Here is a 21,538-nt window from a genome sequence, read left to right on the forward strand (position 1 = left end):
ATCTGTTTTCGTTGCAATTGCAGTCAGGATATTGGATATTCTTGTTAGATCGTATAGCATGAGGTACTACTCTCCTGCTCTGTTCTTTATCGACCCTAAGCCGATTCTAAGCATATCGTCCGCCTCGTTAATTGTGCAACGCGAGTTCGTCGTTTGTCGATCTTGCCATTCTCGCTCTTTCTTACTCCTTCGTTTTCTCTTCTCGGTTTGATCAATGATACACGAAGCAACATGGATACCCCAAAGGATCGCGTCGGCTTTTTCTCGGGCGTTAATATAACACCGGCGCTTCCTGCTTCTCGATTGAGTCACGATTTAGCATAGGCGTGGTACGATGCATTCCCTGGTAAGAAGATGGACGGTTCGATCTTTCTCTTTCTCTCTCTCTCTCTCTCTCTCTTTCTCTCTCTCTCTCTCTCTCTCTTTCTCTTTCTCTCTTTATTTCCTTGCCTTACCTTGGTACCTCTGATCGAAGAGGATATTCCAAGCGCGATGGCTGCCACTATCCAATGTCGGCTATGAAACTTTCTTCATACAACGATCGAATTGATCTTCAGCCAAAAAGTTGCAGTTTCTTTACTGAGAATGATTAAAGTGAAAGACTGGTTTCTTGATAAATAGATCGGTAAAGCTTCAATTTGCTAATCGATGTAGATATATATGTGTATCAAAATTAGTTATTAAAAAGAGTTCTCTTAAGCTCTTTCGAAAAAAGATCCTTCTTTAGAATTTTTTTATCAGTAATTTCGGTAAAATAGATAAAAAGAATTTCGATCTTTAGTATCATTGTAAAATTCATCAAATCGAAGATAGAGATGTGATAATACAAATAAAATTCCATAAATGACGACAAAGATTCTTCAGAATAGAAGAGAAAACAGGATATATTTCGGAAGGATGAAGTAAATAAAAGAGTTCGAAGAGGAGGAGAAAGAAGAAAGAGAAGAAGAACGAAGATAAAACGACGGGTAAAAGCTGGTGCGAAAAGCAAGTGAAATGAGCGGGTGGAAAACAGAAGCACTCGTTCTTAACGGATGCTAGGCTCCACCCTCGACTTTTTCTTCGTTTTCATCTTCATCTTCCCTAGTGAAACTGGAGAGGGAAAGAAGGTGAAGGGATGGTGGTACAACAACGACGACGACGACGATAACGACGGGTGCTGGTAGTTGCCGTGGTGGCGTTTTACTCGACGTCCTCTCCTCCGTTACCCCTTCCTATATTTCGACTGGATCGGGTGAGGAGAGAAGAGAGAGGGGAACATCGATTGGTCATGCGCAGAGGATGTTCGCGTGCGAGTTACCGTTTCTGTAGGGGGTTAAAGAAGGGGAGCCATTCGTTCGCGTGGCTTTTTCATATCTATACGTATACATATGGGTATATACGGTGTATATATATATATATATATATATATATATATATATAAATTTCTATCTATGTATGTGCACCTGTGTATATATGAGTGTGTTTATATATATATATATATATATATATATATATATATATATATATATATATATATATATATTAGTAAATATACATCTGGGGTATGTACTTATGTACACATACTTGCGCGCACATGTGTGTGTGTGTATTTATGTGCTTACTTGTGTATATAGCTATATATATATATATATATATATATATATATATATTCGCTGCGGCATGCTCGCATTAGGTTGGGTTTTGTCTCTCCTCTTCCTCTGCGTTCGTAGCGCTATTCCTCTTGGTGGCAGGCTTGGCAGGGTAAGCAGAAGGGCATGCAGAACGACGGACGCGCAGGGTCGGTCGCGCTGCCGACTGGAGGCGGAGGCACCACACCCCCGAGGGAGGCAGGGGCGCGCATAGCGGCGCAGATGAGCCGGTAGTGGTGGTGATGGTCGCGGCGATGACGACGTCGACGACGACGACGACGACTAGGTAGAAGAGAAGGAGGTATAGAAGGATGAGAGGGAAGGGCGTCGCGGCGCCTCTCTTGCCTCGAGCGCAGTGCGACGTCGCGACGCGCCACGTGCGGTGCAACATACACCGGGGGAGAGATACGACCTATGAAACTCGCTTCCTTCCTCTTCCTCTTCTTCTTCCTTCTCCTCCTCTCGTTCTTCTTCTTCATCTTCATTTTTGTCTTCGTCTTCTTTCGTTTGCACTCTCCCTCTTAATCCTCTTTTAATCCTCTTTTCGTCTCTCATCGTGTCTGAGCTTCGCAAGAAATTTCACGATAGTGAAAGGACGTTCTTTTATCGAAAACGATTTCTCACGTCGCCGTCACCGTCGCTGTTATCGTTGTCAGAATCAACGAGGGAAAGAGGAACTTAAGAAGAAAAACAAGTGCTTTGAGCGGTACAAAAAGATGGAAAGCTAATAAAAAAATAAAGAAAAAGTTGAGGAATTGCGACGGTGGGGTGAGCAGTGGTTAGATCTACTTTATGAAAGGAGAGAGGGTTAAAAAGAGGTTCGTAGAAGAAAGGTCGAGAGAGAGAGAGAGAGAGAGAGAGAGAGAGAGAGAGAGAGAGAAGTAGAGAGAAGAAGAGAGAGAAAAAGAGACAGACAGACAGAGAGATAGACAAAAAAAATAACACGAAACATATTTTGAATCAGAACTAATTCAGTTAAGGATTGGGCTAAGTGGATACGCGTTTATGTGATTCTCTCTCGCGAAAACGAGGACGAGTGCGCGCGCGCGCGCCCGTGCACGCCTCCACCACAGAACAGTCACCGCGCTTCATGAATGTGCGAGCGAACGAGTGAAACACATTGGTTTCCTCTTTTTTTCTGCCAGTGACGGCCAAGGGGAATCCGGGAGAGAGAAAGAGAGAAAAAGAGAGAGAGAACGTTCCTTATCTTTGCTTTGTTCTTTCTTCCTCGGAGAATAGCACTAATTTCAACTAATGCCGACACACATTCGGTGGCCGTAAACGCGACGCGACTCGACGTGACCCGACGCAACGCGTCCTCTGACTTATTCGTCTTCGTCGTACATGAATGATCTTCTTATGCTGGTGAATGTATACATACGCATTGACTTCTTGTATTTCTCTCACGTGGAATTCTTCCACGAGAGAAGAAGGCGCACGTTCGACGAGGTGAGTCGTTTCTACGCGTACTTACGAATTCTATTTAAACTGAGAAAACATTGCGTGATTCGTGCGTTCGCCACGTAATACCAAGTCAATTTTTATATTAATCTAATTTAAAGTGATTAGAAAGTGTGTGAGATCAGTGAATCAAGATCCTCAGTTAATATCTCATTTCCATAGTGATCTTATAAAGAATAGGTGAAGGAGTATTATGAAATCCTTTTTTTTCATATAATATTTTCACGTACATCATGTGTTATTTGATTTATTTTAATTTTCACCTATTTGGAGTAGTTATATGTTTATCATTGTCGGAACGATTGATTTAATGCTCACGTAAATTTCGCAGTGTGTTAAATTACATAGACTTTAACTGTCAATAATTCACGATATCAACGTAATGTATACCGCAGCATAAACCATACAAAAAAGTCTAAATTTGTATTAATTAGAGTAATGATTGATGCATTTTACAATATTTAATTTACTCGTATAATAAACAAAATCTAATTAACTTCTTTTCCATTTGTTCTATTTGACAATACAAAGCGTTGAGAAAGAGAGAAAAAAAGAGTGAAAGAGAGAAAAAGAGAGAGAGAGGGAAAGAAGAGTTCCAGTATTTTTCCTAATAATTACAAAAACGGTATCTAGCAACGAAATTCATGGCTTTTAATTTAATTGTCTTTCCTTTTCGTGTATGTTGTGATGGATCACAGAAATCTGTGGTTTTTATGATGTTGCGTGCAAAGTTACACCTTAGTTAAAGCGTCGCCATGTTGTCGAATAATTTGGTTGTACAGTTCTGTCTTTACCTTACGAACAATGCAGAACCAAAAGCTGGTAGATGATAGACAAAAGATAAAACTGGAGATACGTTTCAACGACGAGTGACGCTCGTAAATGGCAAATATGTTATTTATGCTTTCCTCCCGCATAAAGTAGAAATGGCGCGCGATAAAATTCAACAGAACGAAAGTTTGGAAATTTAATAAATTTTACAAATTTTCGTTTTGAAAGATCTCAATAATTGCATCTCGAGAAAGTAAAAATGTAAGAAAATAACTGGAATCAGTACGAAAAAGAGATAAATATAAAAAGAGTAGGAGGAGGTATAATAAGCGTGGCGTGCAGTCAGGCTCCTTTCGTGAGTATCTTTTCGTTTTGTGAAAGTGTTTGGAATTAAAGAACGGCCGTGGCACCTCTGGGAGCCGTATTTAACTTTGCTTAACTAAGTTCTGGATCCGTTGACGCGACGCCCGGGGGACTCGGGATGACGACGACGTCGACGAAGATTTTGCGTTTTTTTCGACCTTCCATCTTCTCCTTCTTTCGTGTCCTCGTCGTTCATCAACGCTGCCATCTCTCTCTCTCTCTCTTTCTCTTTATCTTTTTCTTTCGTTTTTCCTTCGGACGTCTTATCTCTATCTAGCACGGTTTTTCTTCATTTTTGCCGGTTTTCTCATTCTCCGCGCGCATCTGTCGTCTCGTTGTCCTTTTCATAGTAACGTTTCCGGATTCCATATATCCTTTCTAGTTCGTTTCAAATTAAGTTTTATTTCATACGATTGTCTTGACATGCCATTTGTTTTCACATACATATCCGTGTCTTTCGTTTTAAAAGTTCACGTATGAAATTTGTGGTACGTTGTTTATTATTTGTAGTTTAGGAAAACATGTTACTTATTCCTTTATTATACTTTGATCAAATAACATGCTTTTCTTGTCAATGTTTTAATGTCAAAATTCCATCTCCCTTTATATTACCTACTTGAATTTATCTTCGTTGATAATATATCTTTTCTTCTTGAAAACAGAAATTTATTGTTTTTTAAGTTAAGAGAGGTTGTCAACGATCTAATTATGTTTCAGGATCGTCAACGACTCGTCAAGGGTACCGATGGAAAATGTCGCTCGTCGATCGTCTTAGGACGTGAGTGAGAAATTGAGTATTAATATAAAGTACCAGTAAGCGGCTGATCCCGAAAAACTCAACAATTATTAGCAATACGGAGGATTCCAACAATATGTCTTATCTTGCTCTGGACTCTAACGCGTGGCAGGTAAGTTTTTATATTTGAGCACGATCATCTTTCTGAATTAGACAATAAATTTAATTCGAGGTACATTAAAAATTGTTATTGTCCTATATCGAGCTTTAATCGAATCGTCCGCAATATCTTCAATCGAACTATAATCGTTCCCTATTCGAGAGTATAGCCTCGAGTCCTTCGCATCGGACTATAACTTATTTCTTGGCTCAAGGATGGCAAGGTGAATCTCTTGGGTTAGCATTATTACACGGTTTTCACCGAGAAGATATTGAAGAACCGACGCCACACTAAACGTATTATCTCTCGTGAATACATCCAGAACATACAGATTCGCTTCTGTCGGATGTCGCATGAATATTTATACGATGAATATTGAGAATTACCACGACTCGTGAGAATTTCATTTTCCTTTGCACGTCAGTTGCAATTCATCCATTATGAGTATTCAAATATTTGACTTTATACGTTTCCGACATAGCGCGCAGAATTGACGATGGAGATGGTGTTTGATATCGTCGACGGTCGACGATCGTTTTATGAACGGTTACCAGGTACCGTTTGTGATTTTTTCACGAGATAAGATGAAAAAATATCAAAATTAACGAATTTTAATCGTGTCACAGGAAATAATAAATTATATTTATTATATAAGTTACGCGATTTACCTATATTATAGAAAGTGTTCATATATCTATAAGACAGCATCCGACGTTTCTATAAACTGTTTCTTTTTGAAACTTGTAAGAGCACTCGGGGCAAAACGCGCGATACCGTTAGACACAGAAATGTTTTAACTAAGAATTTTCTCTCTTTTTCGCAAATATAGATATCTATCTGCGTGTCCTTATTCGATTTAACGTAAAGACGAAAGCGATAAAAGCGAGCCTTCGATACGTTTTATCAAACTATTTTTCCTTTTTATGAGGATCATCACTTTAACTATCTTCTTCCGCGATCGAAGGACGAACGAGGAGACTTCTCCGCCTTCATAAGACGAGCGACCAACCGCTTGTCCGATACGGATCAGCCTTCTCTCCTCCCATCTCCCTCTTTTTCTTCTTTTTTTAGCTAATACGCCGCAGCGAGGTTGCAGTCATTATCGGGGTAAATTAGTGACGGTCAATCCGCGTTCCAACGTTCCGCATGCGAGATACGAAGGAACGAGTTTATGTGATTACGCGTGCGTAACATTGAAAAAGAGCCGACGGAAGGTTAGGTAATCCACGCACGCGATCACGAATGCTCACTGGCGTTCCATTGGCTTACCTACGTCTTTGTTCTTATTTACATAGTTAAGAGATAATGTTACTTCGGGTATCTTGAAGTACAAGCAACGTTTTATTAACTTTCTGTAATCGAGATGGGTAAGAATCCATAATGCTTATTGATTAATAGCTATTAAATTTTTAAATCTTTTGTTTAAATAAATTTGTCAAAATATATTCGCTGTCGAAGACGAAGATATGTTTTCTCGAGGTAAACGACGACGAGAGAAATACTAGAAAGCAATTTCTCCACGTACCGTTCGATCAATTACGTCGTCTCAATGCGTAGCGAAGCGAATAGGAAAAACATTCCTCCATCAGCGGAACAAATTAACCATGAGTTCCATGGAGGGTCCGTTATTTGTTGGAGAAACTACTTTCTCGTGGTTGGTAAAAAAAGAGAAGAAAAAAAAAAAGAAAAGTTAAAATGGGGCAAGTAATTGACGGAACGCGTTCGACACAGTATGCCATAGTATCGAGATTCTACTCTCCCCCATTTTTGGTGGTGCTCGGTCCCGGAAATCACATAGACACGGCAGGAAATGTAAGAGATCGACCACGACAACGGATAGCGGAAACGAGTTTAGGTAGGCTCCTATTGGATTATGTCTGTTATCGAGTTCTCTAGTTTTACCTACGCGCAGTTATATGCTGCGAAAGGAGTACGTTAATGGTCTTTACATCGCAGTGCTCTCGCACGAGCAAGTTCGCCACGACGGATACTGATTTAATTTAACTTGCTTCGTGACAACATTGTCTTTAGCAAGTGCAACACATGTCAGAGATTTTTCTCGACTTGCGTACTACGATCACGATGGTATCATTTTATTATTTTTAGATCTGTTCTCATAAAAGTACCTACTTTATTTTCATATTCATCGAAACGTCTGACCAATGTCCAACTCTGCAATCTTTATCTTTCTTCTCTTTCGATTCAGTGTTTTTGATTCATCAACAATTCACAGAGATTCATATTATTCTACATCGTTTTTGTATTCATTCCGATGAGAGAAAGATACCGGCCACAAAACTATAGCTTTAGCTGCGTGAAATCGAGTAGGATGAAGAGGGAACATGAAATGGAAAGGGAGGAAACGATCGGTGGGTGAGGAGGAAAAAGCAAGTATTTGCACATTTTTCAATAAAGTATGATCTAGTCGCGTGGCAAAGCCGAGTGGCAGGCCGTGTCTTCTTGTTGAAATAACAAGGGTCCGAGGATGCTCGAGAATTAATACTTTGCTTCCACGTGCCCAGGATTCGACGAGATCCTCTTCGTGTCACCGCGAATATACAGAGTGACGAGAAAAACACAAGGGCCAGGGGATGTACGAAAAACGGGTTGGCTATATTTCATCGCTTGTGCGGGCGCGTGTACCCACACTTGACGCCGCTTATGTATCCATCGCTTATTTGTTTTGTTCGAGATGCTCTCAACTTTCTCTTTCTCTTTCTCTCTCCCTCCCTCTCATTTAGTCTTATATATCGAAGACATCTTTAAATGTATAATCTGGTTGGCATCCCGATAAGCTTCGAATTTCGAGTGTCTCTATAAAAATTTCATTTGTTTCGATCGGCAATGCGTTTTAAATGAAAGAGACTACAAATTTAATTAATTTTATTTTTTCTGAAAGTAGTTCTTTCTATCATAGAATACAAGGAAGTATAATTTTTTCGTAAGTTTATTGAACGTATGCAAGTTCGATTTTGCATGGACACTTTCTTTCTTCATATAAAAAACGTACTCGCTTTTATGTATACAGTTTTCATCCTCGAGCGATAATAAATTTTCTATAAATACGTAGGCCAAGAGGATATATTTTACACTTGTCATTGAACGACACTCACAACGAGATTGTTCGAACAAATGAAAGATTCACGTTCATTATTAAATACATTTTTTTTTTTCATTCAATTGAATTCGTACTAATTTCGCAACGCAAATAATCGCAGAGTTAACAAAATCACGTATACAAACGCAGTTTAAATGGAAAGTACTTGCCATTTTTTGTTGAGGTGATTAGTGAAATTCGAGGGAAATATTTGCAAGGTTATAGCTTTCTCGTCTCTTATTTTCGATAGAATGTTCTCGCCAATTGTGTCATCATCATTTTACAATGTGCTTAATGCGTGATTCACTGTTTTGCATGGGCAGGAACAGTTGGTGGCTACATCAAAAAGCCCTGGTGTACTTCAAAGTCGCGGACTTGATCTCTCCGTTCGATCGAGAGCGACGGATTCGTTTGCGTAGCGTAAGAGTAATGGGGAGGAAGAAGAAAGAAGAAAGAGAGAGAGAGAGAGAGAGAGAGAGAGAGAGAGAGAGAGAGAGAAATGAAAAAGAGAGGAAGGGTGAACGAAAAATAAATGATACCCGAATTAGCGTAATCGCGTGATGGTTTGCAAGGGAGATGTTACGATTACTAAGCCACGCCAAGAGGAGTACGTGAAGCAATAAGTAACGAAAGGAGAAGGAGAAAAGAGGGTAAGCAAAGGGTAGTAGTCGTCGCATCGTCAGGGACGACAAATTGCATTTCAATTTCATTTTGGTCGGAAATGTTCGTGAGCCGGGATCAAGGAGTCTTCGAAGTGTTGCGAACTCGGGACATTTCAAGCGTGTAATCGAACTTTTCGTCTTTTTGCTTCTTTCGAACTTTTGTTTCGAATACATATACCTAATACCTTTACGCATAAAGAACTGTTTTTTTGTTTGTAAACAATTGACGTAACATTTTTTTTTTTTAATTTATCATATTACTAATGCTCACGTATTATATTTATTCTAAAAGATTATATTATATTTAAGTATACTACATATACAGAGTATCCCAACGAAACTGTCTACCAGAATTATTATGAAATTTAATAAATTTTTTGAAAAACATTGAGACAGATCAATTTTATTTTCAAAGAAGACAGATTCTTGTCATAAATTCATCGACATCGGATTAACTTATTCCCTGAAGTTGGTGACAGCATTTTAAATGATAACCATCTTAAATGGCATATTATTATTATTAAAGGTTTCTTAATTCTTTTTACAATGATGCTATTTTTTTTTTAATTTGAGTTAATAATTTCCGAGAAAATACGCGTTTCGAAGTTTCAGGTACAATAAAATTCAATTTGGAGAATTACATTTATTCATTATTCATTTATTCATCGTAGAAATCGTTGAAAATAACAAGAATATGGTAGAATAAGTGTTTTTTTTTTCATAAATATGGAGCTCCTTCACATTATACAGCTTTGGTAAGACTATTTTTAAATCAGCATTTGCCCTATTATTGAATTGGTAGAAAAGATTTTATAGAGTGATCATCCAGGTTGCTTCAACTCACACTCTTGGATGTTTTTCTATAGAGATATTTAAAATCTATAATATATGTCATCCAATAGGACAATTTCGGCAACGCATAGTCGAAGAAAGCTGTCAGATTACTGCGAATGTATTGCAGAATTTTCGACGTAACACTGAGCAAAGACTTTACTACTTCATGAAAATCAACGGTACACATTTTGAAGATTTAATAAAATAAAAGTTTTTTTCCAAACTAAATTTGCATTTTATTGTACCTGAAGTCACGAAATGCATTTTTTTGGAAACTATTAACTGAAATTAAAAAAAAAAATAATAAAATAGCACTATTGTAAAGAGAATTAAAAGACCATTAATAATGATATGTCATTTCATTCCTGTTGTCATTCAAGATTTTTTAGGAGGGTTGTTATCTCTCTTTAAGGGGTTCTCAAACTGAATAAATTTAAGACAAGTATGTGTTCTCTTTGAAAAGAATATTGACCTATCTCAACATTTTTCGAAAAAATCGTTAGGTGTCATAGTAATTCCGATCGACATTTTTCATTTAGACTCTGTATATATTAGAATTTTTTTAAATTAACTGAAGCAAATTGATAATGATATTATATAATACCTATGTAAATTAGGAAAAAATTAATGCGTATTACAAAAAGTTAGTAAATGAGATAAAAAGACGAATTTCGCGCTTTTGAAAACTGTGATTCCAGACTCGCGTGACTGGTGGTCCTTTCCTTGCGTAAAGTCGACGCGCGTGTTTGAGTAATTTGTGATATTCAGATTGGTTACATCGTGAGCGTGCAAGTGGTGGTTACGAGAAAGGCTTTAAATAAAGTATAGATCGTTGATGTTTGGCCGAGGACGAGGATAGCAAGTCTTTTACGATACACTTTGAAAACGTTGGTTAACCCAATGACAATGAGCGAAGAGAGGGAGTACGAGCAAGTTCTATTGTCACGCCCCGTCGGATACAAAGGGTGCCGAGTACTTTGTCCATACGAGTCTAGGTACCAACCGTATCAAGCGACACATTCTTGCATAATGTAGAAGATAAATTTGAGTGGTAGTACGGTCATGTTATCATTCTCGATACTTTAGTTGCATTCACACTTCAACCATTATTTTTTGACCAGAGAAATCGTTTCTCTTCTCGTAATTAATCCTAATTATTAAAGAAACAATTGATTCTTTCATTAAATCGAGGCAATTAAATAGGAAAGATATGATTATTTGAAATGATATTAATTTTTTATCAGAACGACTATAAGGGAATTGTAAAAATTTGAAGATATCGATAAATCTTTATGATCTCTTCGTTCCAGTATTTGCAATGAAAAATTTTTGTGATAATAATGTTTCTAGACCATTTTCATTTGGCACGGCCGTCAAATGAGATGCTCCATGATCAGTCAAGCAACGTTGGTTTTTGTTTGTCTTTAACCCGTTCTGTTTCCAGTAATTAAGACTGGAGCATAAAAAAGGAGAAGGATAGCATGGCAATGGAGGCAACATAGAAGGAAGAAAAGAAGGAGGAGAATAAGGAGGGATGCAAACGGATGAGATGGAGAAACGTGAGGGGGTGGGCTAGAAGAAGGGTAAGGGGTTGGATTATACGATGACACGCTCCTTTGTTCTGCCCTTTTGCGGAAGACATCGTAGCGAGTAGCATTTGCGAGCACAAAGAGAAATAATGACTAGTCCAGTGTTCAACTAATATTTGCTTCATACTTTTTCAGGAGATTTTTTTTCCGGAGAATGTTTCCTTTTGTTAGTGAGAGAGCCAACGCAGACACGACGTTGACGACGATGGCCCGGTTCGGTTTGTCAGGAAAGTGCTTCGTCGCTGTTTCATGCTGCTTGCCGCTTCGCAACTCCTTCGACTCGGCTCTCTCTCTCTCTCTCTCTCTCTCTCTCTCTCTCTCTCTCTCTATTTCTTTTTCTTTCTTTTTCTCTTTGAAAGGCCAAGTCTAAAATTGCTGCCGTTGTTTTCTCATGTGTGCACTGACTCGAATAAAGGAACAAGTCATTTTGCGAACGTGCACTTCATGTCTGCATTGTCGCTTTTCATTTGCTTAAACCATCTTCTTTGTTCTCTTCGAAGTTTGTCTTTTCTGTTTTCGCCTAATAGTTGGAAAACAGAAAAACGGTCAGGTTTGAAGATTGTAAAACTTCGTAGACGGTTTCCCTTCTACGGGAAAAATTCGTGAACCGTGCGTGGTAGAAAATAGGAGGGTGGTCATCGAGTTTACCCTATCTAACTTGATGCTCCGGTTTTTTAAAGAGTGGTAGTGCCCAAGCTCGATTGCCATGGTTGTAGTGGTGATAGTAGTTGATCGTAACAGGGACGATGGTGATGGTGAAATCGAGTTAGTTAAATTAACCATGAAATAGACTACCTCCGCCCTAGTGTCTGTCTATCTTATCCGTCGCTAGTGTCGTTCGCATCGTTCCGTGACCGCTAACCAAAGCTAACTAGTCCCGTAGGGCCGTTTAGTTTGCTCGTTCGTAGGGTGAAGGGTAAGGAAACATTACAAAAAAAAAATAAAAAAATAAAAAACAAAAATACAAATTACTTATTTTTGTTTGAAATTGTTGTACTTTACTTTCATTGTTTGATTATAACATAAAAATGATATTAATTAATATATAAATATAGTGTATATAATAATAAAATTTCAACAATACGTAAAATTGTTAGAAAGCAAAGAAAGTAGAATTTCTATACGTTTCTATGAGCGTTATGAGCCTCTCCTGCCCGTGATTCATGGGTACGATGATCCCATTGACAAATAAGAAGGACGTAGGCCAGCCTTTTTCTCATTAGCGGCACTTTGAACTAAACCGCCCACGTTATGACAAACTAGATTAATTTTCTGTCCAAAAGGTACCGCCCTTCTCGATCGTTTATTACGAAATTTCAACTGTCAGAGACTGCTTTATCGTGTTCCCGTGCTCTCTGTTACCCGAAGATTGCCATTTTATTCGACCGCCGTAAAAAACTAAGCTGCATAATCAGCGAACATAATCTCATTTACGAATTTTTTTATCGCACTTTCGACGTCCCGTTGAAATTAACTCGCGCGATCCTGTGCATTTCTCTTTCGAGTTTTTCTTTTGTTAGAGAGAAAAAAAAATCTGACGATCTGAGCCATTATCGCTGTCGTAAATTCACATGTGTCAAAATAAATTAATAAAGTTCCAACTGCTCGAAAGTATTCGTAGTATGGAACTTCGTTCTGAAAGTTGCTCAAAGATTATTTACTTCGAGACATTTGCTTAATATGAAAAGACAGATTTCTATATTAATGTTGCGTTGAAAGTCACCTGGCACCAATAGATCGCGTTTTTATAGTAAAAATCGAGATCGGGTTAAAAATATTCAAAGATGGGAGCGTTGGCCGTAGAGGAGTTTATAACTCACGTCAGGCAGGTAATTAGCCGCTTTTGCCCAACTGTAATGGACCCGCTAAGGCACTAAGCGAGACCCTTAACTTATTTAAATGAACTGGTAACCCATGTCCATGTCCAACGCGAGCCAGACGCGAGGCAATATAGAAAAACCATTTATAAGGGCACTATTCCGGATGCCTAAACAACCTTCTCTCTTCGTTTTGTTATACTTTGGACTCTGCACGACCGTCAGGCGAACTATTTTTTCGTACCAATGCGCGGATACAGATGAGTCTCAGCTGAACTGCTTGTTTTCATTGCTCCTTGAAATTTTTTATGACTTTAAGATGAGATAAGCAATAACGTCGAGATTTATCTGATAAATAATGACACTTAGAAGCAGTGATACAACGTACAACGCTTACTATTTTTTTTGTTTTCCTTCTTTCGTTCTTTAATAATCTTAATGATTGTTTCTTTTTATTTATTTATTTTTTATTTATTCATTTTTTATTTATTCATTCTTTCCGACAACTTCAGCGTAAATTCGTGGTCGCGAATTGTTTGTAATAATATCGGTTTTAAATCCGTGAATCATATTGATTTGATTTCGATGGAATTTAGGGACGTGTCTGGAGAGCGAATATTGATTTTATGCTCGGCTGTAAAAGTGTGATTTGAATTTTGATTGCGGCCTGGAAGAGATCGCGTAACAGGATAGTGCACGCTTTGCCAGACGCACAAGGGTTCTTCAAGCGATGCTTACTCGACTGGAAAATCGAAGGAATATATGTTTTAAAGTGCCGAAATTGGAGAGACCTTCTGACCGATTATGAATCGAAGAAAAAATAGATTCAATGCGAAGATTAATTTTTTTATTTGTTATTTCTGAACTTTCTCAAATTTTTCTCACATTTTTCTGCCCACAGCTGTACTTTTTTTGGAACAGAAGGAAAAAGAAGAAAAAGTTACGAAATCGTGGGCGTGCACATAGACGAATCGTTCTAGCTCGATTAGAATCTTAAAAGGAGCATAATTCGATAATGATATGAGGGCAGTCGAGATTTCATCGTAGAAGCATGCTAATGCCGCTTTTGTCGTAAGCCCCAGATGACTATAATTTGCGAGCACTTAAAAATAGGTATTAAAATATTATCATAGATCGTTTCCACGTAATATTCTAACACAAAAGTCCGTTTGCTTTTGTCAGCTCGCACTTTGCAATAATATTCTGCATTCAGTGTTCCACTTTTGAGAATTCATATTTTTTCTTACTATTATTTTCTATCAAATAATATACGAAAGAAAAAAGATTTATAATCTATCAATACAAATTAATAAAAGAGGCACATATACCGAATTATCACGAATTGATGATTAGAGACGTAATTAAGCGTGGGTTGTTATATTGCCGGGAATAAGATTATATTAGTGTATGGAACTTAAACAAATAAATAGATGGTTGATAGAGAAAAAAAGAAGGGGAAAGATAGAGATAGTCTATTTCCGTGCATAAGTACATCGACGCATCGATGCAATATCGTTAAACAAACGAACGACTGATGGATGAAGCGGTCATTAATGTGGATATTCACTAGTCGCCGTACGCATCATCTTCTCTATTTCTTGCTTTATTTTTTGAGAAAGGTCCACCAAGAGCACCTATTTCTCTTTCTCTCTCTCTTTCTCTCTCTCTCTCTCTCTCTCTCTCTTTCTCTCTCTCTCTCTCTCTCTCTCTCTTTCTCTCTCTTTTCTTTCCTTCTTTCGCTCTCTTAACATCTCGTGGCTCCAATTAGTTCTGAACGTCGGTCCGTCCGTCTATCCGTCCTCTACGTCCGTGTCCGTCTGTCCGTTGCTGCTTCGTTCCTTCGTTCGTCGAGCCGTCCACACGATACTATTTGCACCGTTCTTTCGTTCGTTCGTTGCCTCGGCTCGTTCGTATCCCTCAGCTTCATTAAGAAACGGTAATGCGTTTTGTTTCTCTTCTACATGGGCTCTCCCTCTTTTCAAACGTAGGGGGAGAGAACGAACCAGAGACTCTTTTAATAATCCTGCAGCACGTTCAGAGATTTATTATTTTCGGACTACGTTGCCCGGATAAGTCCATATGGCTGACGCTCTTTTCTCTTTCTCTCTCTCTCTCTCTCTCTCTCTCTCTCTTTTTCTCTCTTTTCTTCCACGACTCAACGAAGATCTCTTCCTTTTTCTACTTCCTCCAACTTCCAACGTCGTCTCCTTCGAGCTTCCACTCGTTCCGCAAACTTCTGTACAGGGTGACCTAATAAAGTACAAAACTCGAATGTGTGACATCCACTAAAGTTCCGAATATTCCCGGAGGTGTATTCTTCATCTCGTTCAAAAAAAGATTTATTGACGTTCAAGATAGAAAGCTACAGAAAAAACTGAGTGAGTTTTAATGTGTTTTACAATCTATCTCGAACATAATGACATAATAGAATATACGAACTTCTGAATGAAAAAGCCCAGAACGTTATCAAAATTATCTGATGCGCTTCTAAATATATAAGTCTAAAAGAATTAAATTTCTCTTTGCTACTATTCGTGCGTTTGTTATAACAGAAAATGGAAATAGTAGTAACTCCATCGACGGGTCGTCGTTGGTCTAGCAGTGCCGGTGGTTTCGATCAGGGAGAAAAGAGAGATAGCATCCTTTCTCTCCCCCTCTTTCTCTTCTCTCGTTTGGTTATAATTCTTAGTGGGACGTGTAGCTATAAGCATATTCCAATCCTTTGATTTAACGAGGTGTGGTGTCGGTTATACTATAAATGTTACATCGGGCCCCTATAAACCAAACGGGCGAGTCGGTAAATTAGGAACCGAAAGCTTTCGCAGGAAGCCCCCTAAAAATACAATTAACGAGTCGTTTAACGGATATACCTGTGTAGCGCACTATTTCGTAGGATGGCATCCGTGCAAAACAAAATAAGAAGTATTCGCGAGATAGGCGAATACTTTCTGTTGACCGTTAGTTGCATTCTCGTGAAAAGCAAGAATTCATTTATCAGGCATGAATTTCTATCGGTCTCTTAACGATATTTCTATATAGATAAGTATATATTCGAGTGTTGTCGGAAGACCAATTTTAATTCGATTTCGTTCGATGAGCATCTCTGACGACGAAGAAAATGTAACGCACCGAAAACATCATGTGACTTATCGAGAGTTATTTATCAGAATTTTTGAGCATCGAGTTTACAGTAAAAGCGTTTGATATACGAAAAGATGTGACAGTGTGTGTGTGTGTGTATATATATGTGTAAATGCAGTTGTATGTGTATTGATGCTCTTACGCGGGCATCGATATAACACGGTCATGCGTCAATGTTCAAGGTACTGCTACATCGGTGCCTTTTCACCGAGAAAAACATTTATTAAAACAGCTATAAAATATTGTTGTATAGCAACCTGTGGTGATATATAACCGACCCAACGATACTTACCACGTTGGTAACGGGGATTTATTGTCGCTTGATGGAACGTAAAATTGTGTATCTCCTATATATTTTTTCGTGAACGCGTTTTATTATTGGAAATGTCCTGGAATCATTAAGAAGGAAATCATATTGATGATAATGTAATATCTATTTTTCTTATTTCTACGTGTAAACCAGAGTAGAATTTCTTGAGCCACGATTGTTTTTCCAACGCACGACATCGAGACCTTTCTAATAAATTATATCTCACTCTGCTTAATATTGTATCTACAGTGCAGGTAGTTGATACGATAATCCATGATAAATCATCCGGTGAATTTTTAGCTTAATGAGTTTTTAGTGGCGAATTTCAGCAACGTGATTCATTTCGTTTTTTAATTAATTCATTAACGCCCTGCGTATCGTACCTTTCCATTTTATACGCTACTACGGTCAAACCAGTTACCGATATTCGCCTTACTTATGTTTCTATTTAGATATCTCCATAAAAAAATAATTCGAACAATACATCCTCTCAGAAGGAACATCCCACATTGGTTTCTTCGTCATTTTTGAATTAAAAAATCACGTTGAAAGATCGAACACAGGTATCGTTAGAATTTGTTTCAGCTTTGCTGTCATAGCAATCAATTATATAAAATAAACGTATTCACATTCTTGAACATGAAGTAGGCATCGTATGTATATATTTGTGATTAGAAAGCAACTCCATTGAGTGAGCACATTCGTCTTCCGTTTATAGGAAAAAGAGAGGGAGAGAGAGAGAGAGAGAGAGAGAGGGAGAGAGAGGAGTAGAAAATAAGAGAGAGAACGATAAAAAGGGGCAAAGGTGTCGGTGTTGAAGCCCTGCGGGATACGACCCCCGTGGCGAACACACGACTCCTGAAAGAGCCTCCGTTTGGGAATTGCGCTTCCTCCTTCACTGAAATCAACCTGTCGGCCATTAATTCGTGAAGGCTAGCGAAATTGATGAGGAACGGGTCATATTAAATAGATACGTACGTCCGCCATTCAAATTCGCTTCTTGAAACTTAAGAAAAGTGAAAAATCTTACAAGGAAAATATGTCGTTCTAACAAAAATTCGTATATTTTACATATATTTTGTTAGATACAAATTTTTATATAATAAATCTTTATAACATCGTATCTTCCGTAAACAATAAATAAATGTAAATTTTTATTCAGAAAGTTCGACTATGCGATTAAAGTACGAAGAAAAGGCGTGAACTCGACGAAACACGGATCTATTAAAATTCCAGGTTATGTTTGGCCGTGCGTTGGGCTGTATGCTGTGCTACGGTGCCGGCATTAGACCTGTAATTAACCGGTAGCTCTTTTACTCACGAGAGCGTAACTCCAACCATTTAACGGTTTGTTTTTATTGGCCGTTTATTGGTTATTTTTAAGGGCATGGAACCCCGCAGGCGAACGATGCCTTGAGCGGTCTCCTTCTGTTTGAAAATATGTATCCGAAAATCGGAAGTAGAGCTTCGAAATCTTGGGTTAACGTGAATCGTTCTCCCTAGTTACATTACTCAGCAATAATCATTGGTAGTATAAAGTCTCTTCGTTTGATCGGTCTGACCGATAATTAAGAGCAATGATTAAACGATGCACGAGTTCGCGTAGCTCGAATTAAACCAATCCGACGTTGTTTGTCGTCGAGTTAGTGCGAAAACGCAATAGTTTTGCTCTTTGTTTAATTTTCGGCTTGAATTTAAACCGATGAGGAGAGGCGGATGTCGCATCAGCGCACCCATCGCTTCCCAGGATAAATGCAATTAAATGTATGTACGTGTTCTGGTGTGAGAGCGTTGAAATATAATAATGCATTTTATGACATAATGTAACAATTATTTTATTAATAACGCGGTATGAAGAGAAAAGGGAAATACGGCATTTCGCGAAAATTTGCAAATATTTTGAACGGTTTTGAAATACTATCGCATCGCTTCCTACATAGATACATCATTTACCTCCGTCTCAACTTCCGTCAATATTGAGATATCATTAATGAAATTCCTGAGAACATGTGCGTCATATCAAATGAAATGTAAAATGGGATCGTTTCAAAAAATACGACGCACTGGTTTCGTTATGACATTAACGCTTTTTAACCGGAATCTCCTCAAGCACTTACTTCTTCGCGTAATAAAAGTGGGGCTTATAGTATCATGATTTTAGCTTTGCACGTGCGCAAGGAGTATGTTTTGTTTGTTAAGCAGGCGAAGGGTGGCGTTGTTTATCGAAAGGTATTATTAAGCGCGCTTCACTACTCGTTTGAACTCGAGTGCAGCTTATAGAATGCTCCTTGTTGAATCGAGAGTAGAAGTAGTCTCGATTACGTATCGTTTCTTTTTGCGAGTACGAGTGATTTTGATTAATTAATCGAGCAAATTATTCAAGTAACACGACGACACACGTCTAGTCTTTTTATGTTTAGCATTTATATTACTGATCAGATCTTTGTCTATTTATTTATTGACTTATTTTAATTGAACATAATTCTATTTCTTTATATTTTTATTTTATTCATATTTTACTATCTTATATTCTGTTATTTGTTATTAGAACATACTTTTCATCTTTGCCATATATTCTCACGGTAACTTTTCTCTTTTGGCAAATATCATTCTACCTTCACGAACACTAACTAGAACACTAAATCGAATACCGTCGTTAGAATCACTTCATTTCCTTCGCTTTCGTTATTCGAGTCCCTTCGAGCGGTTCATCCGAGAATACTTTTAGTAGTCGCGTTCGGAGAAAATAAAAAGAGAAGGAAAAGAACAAGGAGGAGCTGGATCAGCTGGAAGCGTTAAAATCGGACTTTTAAAGAGCGAAAAGTATATCGCACGAGCGCCAACCGCATCGATGCACTATAGCTTTCGGGGTTTAAGATTATACGCAATTAGCACTCTAACTACCGCCCAGCCCAAATTGGATTATTTTTTTCAGGGAACATTTCAATCAAGCCGTCAACGTCCCCCTGAGCGATATCGAAAGATTCGACCCTGCAATTACTTTGCTAATTAAATCAAGATCGCCTCTGAGCCAGCTGTCCTGTCGTCTACATAGGCGATGTGTATCGAGAAGCTTGTTTACGAGCTCAAAAAAGGGACATCTAACTAGCTGATAATTCGCATTTCACTTTCGTGAAAGTCAGACAACGTTCATCTCTCTTTTTCTTCGAATATCTCCTTTCGAAGGAGGTATTCAAACTTCCTAGCTCGGATGAACCGTTTTATTCGTCGTAAAAGCCATTGTTAATACTATTTTTTTATTTTCATAGGGAAAGAGTGCGTCCGATCTTCACCATATAAACATGCCGTTTGATATTCCTGATTCTTGTTTTCCACATTGTATGCGAGGTCTATCTCAAGACGGTGGTTCATATTTCTCTCTTTTATGCAAACCAACCGATTTATGAAATGTATTCCGCCTTTTTCTAGGCTCTTCGTGTCCCTCATGAGCCACTCTATACTGTTGACGTGTCCCGATCCATTCGAGCTCGCTCACACGTCGGAGTGTGGAGAATTCCTTCTCCGAAGAAACCCAAAACTGATGGTTAATTATATTCGACCAGCAACTGAACTTGGTCTGGAAAGAGCACGAAGGGTCTTTTTTAGTTTGCGGCACGCGCTGCCACGTGGCATTGTTGCGGACCACGTGAAAAGGAAACGAGCAACCAGCGGCTCGTATTGAATCAGTGTGTTACCGATATGCATATACACTCTCTTCTCTTGTTCACTCTCTCTCTCTCTCTCTCTCTCTCTCTCTCTCTCTCTCTCTCTCTATTTATCTCTCTCTCTCTTTCTCTTTCTCTCTCTCTCTCTCTCTCTTTCTCTCTTTCTCTCTCTCTCTCTCTCTCTCTCTCTCTCTCTCTTTTGCTCTTTCTGTGTTCAACAGCACATATACATACACATATATAAACCATATAGTCGGTGTTATATGCACAATCCTTTTATGGATGCAGAAGGCAATTATTATCGTCTCCCAAGAGATTGAATAATAAAATTGTTACATCTCCATTTTATAGAGAAGCCTTTTCTCTCTCTCTCTCTCTCTCCCTCTCTCTCTCTCTCTCTCTCTCCCTCTCTCTCTCTCTCTCTCTCTCTCTCTCTCTCTACTTTTGTCAAACGAACGAGTCCTTTTCGTTTGAAATATGAGCGCAGTTTCTTTGACCTGGATCCAACGTGCGAAATATTTCTACAAATGCAAAATGCAATCAAAACGCGTGGGATTTGGAACAGGTGCACGCATGCTGAGGACAATTAACATGAATTATGGTAAATGCTCGTGGTCCGTTCGCAAAAGGATTCACAGGAGCGTATGTCACGTGAGTGTATGTACGAAGGCACTAGATTGCCTCACGGCACGAATATTTCGGTCTGTGTTTTTGCTCATGATCTGATGCCCGCAGGTGCAACTCCGCCGGCGAGATATTCGATCGACTCGTAAATTTCATTTCAACTTTGTATCTCTTGATAGCTGTTTCATTTTGGAGACATTTTTATGTACTTCTTTTGTTACTGATTAACTTAGAAATTAACTTTTGTTAATTTCTTGAAAGAAGTATTTTCTGATCTGTCATAGATATTTGTAATTTTCGAAATTGCTTAAATGACAATATTACAGTGCTTGACATTTTGTATATAACGTTTAATTAATTGGTTCATTGTTGAAGGTTTGGATTATCATCGGAAAAACGATTCAATAAATACGCATACGTTAAATTACGAGAAATCAGTTACAAGACAAGAATAGTCGGAGTAATTTACTTTCTGAATAACGCATTTTCGAACTTGATTGGCTGCAGGTGTCAAGAGCAATCGCTTCGAGGAAATACTACTGTATCTCTTCCGATCTGATAAAACAGCGCTGTCATTCCCTTAGTATTCATGCTACGACTTCTCCATAGCTGAAACGATAATTAAAGTTCATAGTCATTGCCCTTTAACCGTTGACATTGTTGCATAGCTCGACAGT

At 38.4% G+C, this 21,538-nt stretch overlaps 1 protein-coding gene across 3 annotated transcripts in view; it reads left to right on the forward strand.

Moving 5' to 3' along the window:
• Window positions 1–1,874: 1,874 nt before the first annotated feature.
• LOC124422399 (transcription factor AP-2-epsilon) overlaps window positions 1,875–21,538 on the forward strand; it is a 141,800-nt gene continuing 122,136 nt past the window's right edge. For all 3 annotated transcript variants that reach the window (XM_046958801.1, XM_046958802.1, XM_046958803.1), the window contains exons 1-2: window positions 1,875–3,080; window positions 4,944–5,134. Coding sequence is in view for 1 of the 3 variants with exons in the window: in XM_046958803.1 (XP_046814759.1) it covers window positions 5,099–5,134 (36 nt within the window). In the remaining 2 variants the exon portion in view is untranslated. The remainder of the gene's footprint in view (window positions 3,081–4,943; window positions 5,135–21,538) is intronic.

This window comes from Vespa crabro, chromosome 2, assembly GCF_910589235.1.
Source record: "Vespa crabro chromosome 2, iyVesCrab1.2, whole genome shotgun sequence".
Classification (NCBI taxonomy): domain Eukaryota; kingdom Metazoa; phylum Arthropoda; class Insecta; order Hymenoptera; family Vespidae; genus Vespa; species Vespa crabro.